At 51.1% G+C, this 9,839-nt stretch overlaps 1 protein-coding gene across 7 annotated transcripts in view; it reads right to left on the reverse strand.

Annotated features, from left to right (window-relative positions):
• Positions 1-9,839, reverse strand: part of XYLB (xylulokinase) — a 33,430-nt gene extending 23,591 nt beyond the window's left edge. The window contains exons 1-6 of one of the 7 annotated variants that reach the window (XR_002831875.1): positions 9,683-9,778; positions 9,114-9,263; positions 8,376-8,458; positions 4,635-4,704; positions 2,516-2,596; positions 126-212 (exon numbers count right to left, since the gene is read on the reverse strand). Coding sequence is in view for 3 of the 7 variants with exons in the window: in XM_023763411.1 (XP_023619179.1) it covers positions 126-212; positions 2,516-2,596; positions 4,635-4,704; positions 8,376-8,458; positions 9,114-9,233 (441 nt within the window). In the remaining 4 variants the exon portion in view is untranslated. Of the gene's footprint in view, positions 1-125; positions 213-1,925; positions 2,097-2,515; positions 2,597-4,634; positions 4,705-8,375; positions 8,459-9,113; positions 9,264-9,682 lie in introns of those variants that run through there. The other 6 variants (XR_002831876.1, XM_023763411.1, XM_023763410.1 and 3 more) reach the window with 6 other exon arrangements.

Genomic DNA, 9,839 nt, shown 5'->3' on the forward strand with positions numbered 1-9,839 from the left:
GGCAGGGCAGACCCGACTCACAGGACTACCACCCAAGCCACCTTCCTACACCCCGACAATGCTCAAAGCCTCACACCTCAGGGCCTTCCTTTCCCCTCTTAGACTCCCCCATCCTGGCCAGTTACCTGCAGCTGCTCGTGTAACGGGAGGTCTGGTGACAGGCTTGTCAGCACCCGACTGGCCCCAGCTTTCCAGTATATACTTCCATGTTGCTGTCCAGGGAAAGCCAAGCACACGCTCATTAGGCCACACACTGGTGTCACAGCCTTCAGGAGACACAGAAAGCACAGAAAGCCCCCAGACCACACACAAAGAACTGGGCTCCACAGAGCTCATCCTCTTCAGGAGCCTCGGTTTTCCTGTCTATACCAGTGGTCGGCAAACTCATTAGTCAACAGAGCCAAATATCAACAGCACAACGATTGAAATTTCTTTTGAGAGCCAAATTTTTTAAACTTAAACTGTATAGGTAGGTACATTGTTATTAACTTAATTAGGGTACTCCTAAGGCTTAGGAAGAGCCACACTCAAGGGGCCAAAGAGCCGCATGTGGCTCGCGAGCTGCAGTTTGCCGACCACGGGTCTATACAATGGGGAGGAACTCTGCCCCGTCCACCTCACAACTTGTAGGAAGACTCCAAGAACGAACGGTCAGTCTGGATATTGGTGCTTTTGTAAAACTGGATTTAAGTATATTGCTCAGAATATTACCTGAAATTCACTCATCCATTCATTTCCAGGGGTGGGGAACCTTTTTCCCGCCAAGGGCCATTTGGATATTAATAACTTCATTCTCAGGCCACACAAAATTATCAACTTAAAAATTAGCCTGCTCTATTTGGTCGAACATTTAGTTAGCTCACCCCTAATGCCTTGGCGGGGCCCGACCCAATGATTTTGCAGGCCTTCTACGGCCTGCGGGCCAGACGTTCCCCACCCCTCCTTCCCCATCCATTCATTCCACAAACACTGAGCCCCTAGATCATGCCAGGCAGAGGAGAGATGCATCAGACAGCACTGTCCCTATTCTGCAGGACACTGAGGTTGAGTCAGGAAAGAAGATACACATGTATAATCCGAAAACCCTGGCGGTGCAGGCAGGGCTGTGGGAACAGACAGGAGGGCCAGATGGAGGGAAGGGCGGCATCCTAAGCAGTGGGCCTGAGCTGGGGCAGGAGGTGGGTGATGGGGCTGGAGGGGAAGGCGGCAGCATCAGGGCCAAGATGCCCATGCTCAGAAGGTTGGGGTTCGTCCTGGAGGTGTGGGGACTCTGGCTTAGGGGGATGTGGCAGGGCCGAATGTATGAACGGGCCCGTGGGAACGCTGGAGAAGGTTGGCTGCAGGTAGGGAGGCTGGAGCCAAAGCCCAGAGGAATGTGATGGCACTAGGCCTGGGCAACAGAAGCAGAGTTGGAGAAGAGGTGGTAGATTCAGGAGTCGTGTACAAAGCAACGTGGGGACCCTTGGATGTGGGGGTGGGAAGATGACACCTGAGGCAGGGAGCCCGAGGAAGAGGTATGGGGACAGATGGGTGCTCAGTCTGGGTCGTGGTACGTTTGCGGTGGTCATAGGCACTCGGCCACAGTGGTGAAGGGGATGCCTAGCAGGGAGAGGGTGTCTAGGCCCGGGGTCAGGTGAGGAGCAGACAGGAGCACCCAGGGAATCTGCTTAGTTTAACAAGGACAAGAGCAATCAATTCCTGTCCAGTCAGGGGGAAGGGGCGTCTTCTGAAAAGTTAGTGAGCACACCCTAACGAGGGCTAATCCAGCAGGGAGCGAAGTGACCTTAGACAAGTGACATCGCCTCTCTGTGCCCCAATCCTCCCCCCCCCCCCCGATGTCAATGGCAATGACAATAAAAGTAGTAGCTAAGCTTAAGGATTTTACATACTTTGGCACAGTTAAATTTCACGCATTTAACACTCACATTGAGCCTATGACAGATGAGGGTGAGGAGGCAGCAGAGAGCTGGATGGCATGTCCCAGGTCACCGCCGAAAATGGCAGAGCTGGGGATCAAACCAGGCAGCGTGCCGGAACCCCTGTGCTGACCACTCCGGGATCCCACCTCGTAGAAATGGTATGAGGACTCAGATAACTTACATCATAGGCTCGGCACTGCGGCCAGCACACATTCATGGTTAGTAGTGGTAGTAGTAGTACCTCTACTACTGAAACTGCTACCATTGTTAGTATAATTTCTGCCTTTGGTTTTACCTCCAGGAAATAGAAAAGCCATTTTTGTGCCCCAGTCATCACAAATTCATGTCAATCCCTCCAACCCCTCGTTCCTCCTCACCCACTGTCCTATTTGCGCAATCGTAAGAACTGTCTCAGATCCTTCTGCAAGGAGCCAAGCCATATACCCTCCAAGGCAAAACAGCTACAGAACAATGAAATGTGTCAGTGGGTCTCAAGGACGAGCACCCTCCCTCTCGGGGAGCGGGCACCTCGGCACCGGCTCCCCTGCCCTAGACAGCTGCCCTCGTGTGGTCCGTGCGGGCTGCTGCAGACAGACCTGGCCTGCCCCAGACAAGGCGAGGACTCGAGAGAAGTCGAAGCCCGAAGCCCTCATCTTCTCCAAGAGGATATCCAAAGCCTGGGAAGAAAACAGAATGCACCGTGACTGTAGCGACCCATGGAACCCGACAACCACACAAGCCTCAGAACTGACACGGAAGGGCTTGCCAGTACAGCGGAGGTGACGAAGAAGGAACGGATACAATGAATGAGAGAGAACCATGGATGTGAGAGACACAGGGACTGGTAAGCGCCCCGACTGGGGATCAAACCTGTAACCTAGGTATGTGTGTGCCTTGACCTGGAATCAAACCCGCACCCTTTTGATGTACAGCGTGATGTTCCAACCCACTGAGCCATCTGGCCAGGGCTAGGCCAAAACTATTTTGGAAAAACGGAAGCGCTAACCACTAATCCTTAACTTCTGCTTCTGCAATGTGTGACGTCCAAGCACTCGGGAAGAGAGAAAGCAAGGCGGCTCAAATGTTGGTTTCGTTGATTTGTGTTTTCGACCCACCATACTGATGATGTCACTTCACTGCCATGGAGAAGTGAAAAGCAAAGCAGAGGGCTCCCACCAGAAGGGGCTCCAGGCCCACAGTCCCCATGTTCCGGCGGGAGGGACAGTAGGCAGCAGCTGGCCGTTTATCCCAACCCCTCCACCATCCACCCTCCAGTTGGCATCTTCTTCCTCGCAAGACCCCCCCGGGGGGCACAGATGGCAGTGCCCAGCAGAGCTCGACACTTCCCCTAAGATTTCCTAGGAAGAATTAGAGAGTCACCACAGGCAGGGATTTCCTTGTGGGCAGAGAAGCACCTGAGCTCCTGGCTGACCCCGCCATCCCACCCAGGGCAGGGAGGACTCCTTTCACAATCCTGGCTGTGGCTGTCAACTCTAACTCTGCCTGCCAACCCCCTGCAGGGAGTGTGGTGCAGCTGGGGCAAGGATGGGCAAAACTAGAGCTTGTCCAATCCTAGAGGCTGCTCGTAATTACAAACCACCCCCAAACCACCCCCAACCCCCAGCCTGGCTCTCTACCCACTGCTCACCCCCAAATCAAGGCATGGACCTCGTCACTGGGACCTCTAGACACCAACTCTTGCCTGTCACCTCCAACCCCTCCACCACTGCCCCGCGGTCTGGCTCAGCCCTCTGAAGCACATTTTGGCCAGCCTGCCTGGTAGAAAGTCATCCTTTAAAAAATATATATATATATATATATATATATTTGATATTTTAAAGAGAGGAAGGGAGAGGGATAGAGAGTTAGAAACATCGATCAGCTGCCTCCTGCACGCCCCCTACTGGGGATGTGCCCGCAACCAAGGTACATGCCCTTGACCGGAATCGAACCTGGGACCCTTGAGTCCGCAGGCCGGCGCTCTATCCACTGAGCCAAACCGGTTACGGCTGGAAAGTCATCCTTGACACCAGTCCTCCAGTGTGAGTCAGGGCTAGGCTGATCAATAAGAAATCAGACTAGTTATCTCAACAGAAAGAATTTCCTACAGGAATTTGGTCAGACGGGTATTGGAGGACTGAAAAAGCTTTGGGCAGACACATTCAGTTCTGCCTTTGGCTGGCCTCCCGTTTCAGGGCTTCGCGTCACCTGTGGCGTATCAGGCAGCTCCCAGCCCGGTCCTGCCTGTCTGTGCGGTCCACACCCTCGGTCCTGTGGCCCCATGGGTCACCTGGATCTGGCAACAGGCATCTTCCGTTCTCATTGGTCTTGAGTGGGCAGGCCTGCTTGAACCTGATGGGGCAGGTCACCAGCCACCATTCCGGGAGAGGAGGGGTCTGGGGACCGAGCACTAAGAACCCAAGGCTGTGTGTGTGGATCTCAGGGCATTAGGGTGGTCACAGGCCTGAGTATTTTGGAAAGGTCTGCTCTGTGGTATCTGGAAGGTGGAGACTGGCTGGACTTTCCAGCTGCTATGGCTCCCGAACCCAGAGGCCGGGCCTGGCCCTAGGAACCACATGGCCTCCAGTTCCCCGTGAGGACTTGGCCTCAACAGATGTTCTCACGAGCTGCCACCTTTGGGCTTCCTAGCAAGTCACCAGGTCTGCTGGTAAGGCAGGCAGGGGACAGGAGAGGGACAGGGATCCCTGTGCTCACCTGGACCCACATCAGGACTGGAGAAGTCACTGTCAGACCATCCTGGTGAACATGAACTCCACCCTGAGTCCTACAAGGAGAACAAGAGAGAATGAGGGACAGAGCTGGGGCAGGGGCCCAGCGGCAGCAGATCCTGGGTAACTCCGGTGGAGGCAGAAACTCCCCCTCCTCCAACCTTAAGAGGGGACGCTAGATTGAACAGGCGTGAATGCTGAGTGAGATGGAAAGAGAAACCATGAAAATTGCCCAGAGTGGCAATTCTCAGAAAGCACCAGCAAAAGCAAGCCTTGGAAGGCAGGCACTGGTGTTACTTGATCAAGAAGGGACTGGGGGAGCACGGGGTTGGAGGAGAAGCCCTCCCAAATCCATTGCATTTGGAGAGGGGAAGGTGTGGCTGCAGGAGGAGCTGGACCTGTGAGAAAAGTTCTTGGCTATCAGACCGAGTCCTTGGATTACAATCTGTGGAAGGTTACCTGGAACCCTCTCCCGCTCCTCCTCACCCCTGCAAGACCCTCATCCAAAATGATAAACTAATTAGAAATAAGATTTAAAATAACTACGTGCACTGGGTGCTTTTTGCCTCATTACAAACCACTTCAAAACGTAATGGCTTGAAACTACTTAGCTCACACTTCTGTTGGTCAGTCACTGGGCTGAGCTCAGCTGGTTGGTTCTTCTGGTCTCACTCATGCATCTGTGGCCAGTTAACTGTAGCTAGAGGGCTCTGCTTCTGGAGGCTGAATTCTGCTTCTCTTAGCTGGGGATATGGGGGCAATGAGGCCACAGGTCCCTCAATCTCCAGCAGTCTAGCCTGAGCTTGTTCATGTGGTGGCTGTACAGGATTCCAAGAATGAGAGTAGATGCACGCAAAGCCTATCGAGGGCTGGGGTTAGAATTGGCACAATGTTACCTCCCCCATGTTCTACTGATTAAAATCAACAGGTGGAGAAAGGACTCCATCTCTTAATGAAAGGAGCTGCAAAGTCACATAGCAAAGGGCATGGTACAGGGAGGCATGGAGGATTATGGTCATTTCTGCAATACACCACAATGTGCAAAATCCGTATGTTAAGCATATTAAGATATACATGAAGTGCTCAAAAGAACTGAGCAAATGGGAAAACACAGTCTGAGCTTAGGCAGGAAGACCTGACCTCTTGTCAGTTCCCTCCAAGTTAATTTATAAATGTAATGTGATCTCAATAAAAATATTAATAACTTTGCTTTCTGGAACATTAAATGCTGATTCTAAAGTAAGCATCAATTAAGGACGAGAAAGAGTAGCCATGGAAACTGAAAAAGAAGAACAATCAGAGAGGACCAACAATTGCAGATATTAAATCCTATTCTAAAGCTGGAATAATTAAAACGATGTGTTACTGGCTCATGAGCAGACACACTAACCAATCAAGCCAAAGAAAATGCCCAGAAATAGACCTAAACACACAGAGAAATTGAGCATATGTTAAGGCTGGTATCTCAAATCAGTGAGGTAATGATGGGCTTCTAAAAAAATTATGTTAAACCACTGAAGAGTCATCTGGGAAAAAATTAAGTGTATGTAGAAATGTCATGCCATGTACCTAAAGAAACTCCCAAATACTTTTATATTGGAAAACCGAAATCTTATAAGAACTAGATGCAAACACAAGTGAATTCCTTCATAATCTTGAGTAAGGGAGGCTTTTTAAAGTATGACTCAACATCTAGAATAGGAAGAGATGGAGAAATTCAGTGGCATAGAAAACAAAGACCCACGTATGGCAACAACAGCAACAACCCATACACAAGTCAAAACAAACAAAAATCTGAGAAACATATTTGTGATTCATGTAACAAGAGAGATAATTCCTCTAATATGTGAAGAGCTCCTAGAAATTGATAAGAAATAGATAACCAATCCAACAGAAAAATGGGCAAAGGACATGAAAAATAACTTCACGAAAAAAAGAAATTCGAGTAGATCTTCAACAGATGAAAAGATGCTCAGCTTCATTCACAATTGCTTTTATGGCCACCCTGAATTGGCAGTGCTGTGGGAAACACTCTCACGTATTGCTGGTGGTGTTGCAAATCAATACAATCCCTACGGGGAGCACTTTGGCTACACCTTCCGAAATTATAAATCTATTTGCTCTTTGATCCAGCAATCCTATTTCCAAAATTTTGTCTTACAGATACACTAGTACATAGCTGTAATAGCATATGTAGGTAATTCACTACATCATTTTTCATTGCTAACAACCCAATATCCTTATATAAGAGATGGTAAATTTACACAATGGAATATTATCTATATCATAAAAGGCCTGTGGTCGTCACGCCGTAACCGCGGAACAAGCAAACAACTGGTCATCAGGAGGTGCATGGAGCACCTCTCGCACGCGGGCCAGGCTCGCACGGGGCTGGTGGGGCTGGGGCGGTGGAGGCGGGGCCAGCAGCTTGCCAGGGCGGGTCTGGGTCTCGCACAATTTCTTGCACTGGGTCTCTAATGCATCTAATGCATAAAAAGAACAAAGCAGTTCTACGTACTGACATGGAAAACACAGGTAAGTGACTGTGAAATGAATAAAGCAAAGTACAGAATGCTATATATGGTATGCTTTTTTCTGTGTAAGAATGGGAGAAAATAAGAATATTCTTATCTGCTAATATTTCCATATGAAACTCTGGAAGGATACACCAAAAACTAACGAAAGAAGTAGAAGAGGCCAGGAGGGAAGAGATGAGATCATAGAGGGATTAAAACTTTTCAATGTAGGCCTTTTGTTTCTTTTGAATGATGCACCAACTACAGGCAATGCCTATTAACAAAACATTTTTATTAAAACAACCGCTTTGGAAGAGAACTGACAATTTCTTAAAAAGTTAGACATACACCTACCATACAACTGAGCCGTTTCTGGGTATTTCATTTCCAGGAGAAATGAAAGCTTATGTCAACACCAAGACACGTATGTGAACTTCACAGCCTCCTTATTTATAATAATAAAAAACTGGGAACAACCCAAATGTCTCCCATCAGGTGAACGGACAAATTGTGATCCATTCATACAGTGGATACTACTGAGCAATAAAAAGAACAAACTACTGATAAACATGGATGAATCTCAAAATGATTGTATTGAACTAGAGGCCCGATGCATGAAGATTCATACAAGAATGGGCCTTCCTTCCCCTTGCTGCCGGCACTGCCTTCGCTCAGGCCCGGAGCCACCTTTCTGCCTTCCCACGCTGCCCAGAGGCCCGGAGCGGCTAGGACAGTGCGGAATGCCTGCATCCCGCCCCGCCCCCTCCTCCCGCCACTCAGGCCCACGTATGCAAATTAACCTGCCATATTTGTTTGGGTTAATTTGTATACTCATTCCTGATTTGCTGGTGGGCATCACAAAGGTACAGTCAATTTGCATCTTTCTCTTTTATTAGTGTAGATTAAAATGTCAGATTTTAAAAAAGAGTATATGACTCCCTTTATATAAAATTCTCAGACCCAGCACAGTACCTGATGCAAAGTCTTGATTGGTATCTACTGCTTATATGCATGAATGAATGGATGAATGAATGGAACTGCAAAGGAATGGAGGAGGGAGCATTCCAGGCCTAGAAAAAGGGGTGCTAAAGACCACAACTCCTGCAGTTGGATGAAGCCAGAATAGTAAGTTTATGGATGTTAAAGGTTGAATGGGGGCCCCCCAAAACCAACACCCGACACACAGAGAAACATGCACACGAGGTACATACCCAAATTCTGGAAGGTCTCTGTCAAAATGCACACTGTCCTCATAGAAGACATTCATCGCTGCATCGACAGCAACCACTTTCACCTGCAAAGCATTCGAGAAGATGGGGTAGAGAACTTCCCTCAGCTGCTACGCGGGGCCAGGGACAAACTTCATCAGGTGAAGTGAGTGGTTCAACCTGGAGACCTTCTGGAAGGCTGGGGTGCATTGTCATAACCATGGCAACCGAGCCTCACCTGGGGACATGCCCCAAGATTTAGTACAATGAAGCTGAGACTGCGTTGAAACACCTTTGTAGCTCAAGGAATCTCTGCCCGCCAAACACCCAAAGCCAAGACCGTCTTAGAGAAAAATGTTCACAGATGAGCTGATTCCTGGCCAGGAGGCCTGAGAAAGCCCTAGAGGCGAAGGAATGGCAGGCTAGGGTTTGGAGATGCCTCTGGGGGACCATGTCTGCAGGGATCTGAGAGACCAGGCAAGGCCCCTGGGCTGTTCCCACAGGGCACGGCCGTGGTCCGGAGACAGACTGTGTCGCAAAGCAGCAGACCTCCAAACCCAGGGGTGCAATTCCTTTCCCAGACATATGGGGAAACTGAGGTCTTAATGCAACCAGCCTTACCCAGGGTCCCACAAGACTTTCTGCTCGCGGACTGGTCCATCTGAGAAGAGAGGTTTGACTACAACTGTGCTGATTCCCCAAGTTAAGAAGGGGCGCCTTTGGCCAATTTTAACTGCTTGCCTGTCCATGGCGTCCTGGGGACTTGCATAGCCCGTCCTCTGTCACCACTGCTGGGCATGCTGACCCAGGCGGGCTGGTGCCAACCAAGGTTTGAACAAAGTTCAGGGTACGTTGTTCCATTTCACCAAAAAAAAAATTTCAAGCGGTAATCTGGTTCCAGGTCACCGGTTATGCCTGTGTGCTCACCTACCCGTCCGCCTGTGCCCCCTCTTACACTAGCTGAGTACCTTCGGGGTCCTGTCACTCGGTGGCCGCGCCCTGGGCACTTCCCCACCGCGCGCCCCCAGGATCCCGCCGCGGGGGAAGGAGGGGGACGCCGTTTCCGGGAGGGGCGGGGTACGGGCCAGATCGCTGCCGCGTCTTGCGAGCGGGAGTGGGGGTGGGAGGGGTATCACGGGCAAGGCGTCCTCGGGCAGGGGCGCCGGGTCCCCGATTAGTCCGAGAGGGAGGTGCGCCCACGGCTTGGCCTGGGTGTCCCCGCACCGGGGTCCCCACTAACCCGCCGGGCGAAGCGGAGGCGGCGGCCCAGCCCCGCCGGCCCGGCCCCGGCCCCGGCCCCGCGGCAGTACCTGCTGCGTGCTGAAGTCCCAGCCCAGGCAGCAGAGGCGAGCGGCGGGCTCGGCCATGGCCGCGGAGGCTCCGGCGCGCGCCCGTCCGTCCTTCCCGCGGCGTGACTGTCGCCGCGCTCCGCCGCCCAGAGACGCAGGGGCCGCCCCTCGCCCCGCC

The sequence above is a fragment of the Myotis lucifugus genome, unplaced genomic scaffold, assembly GCF_000147115.1.
Source record: "Myotis lucifugus unplaced genomic scaffold, Myoluc2.0 scaffold_283, whole genome shotgun sequence".
In the NCBI taxonomy this organism is placed as follows: domain Eukaryota; kingdom Metazoa; phylum Chordata; class Mammalia; order Chiroptera; family Vespertilionidae; genus Myotis; species Myotis lucifugus.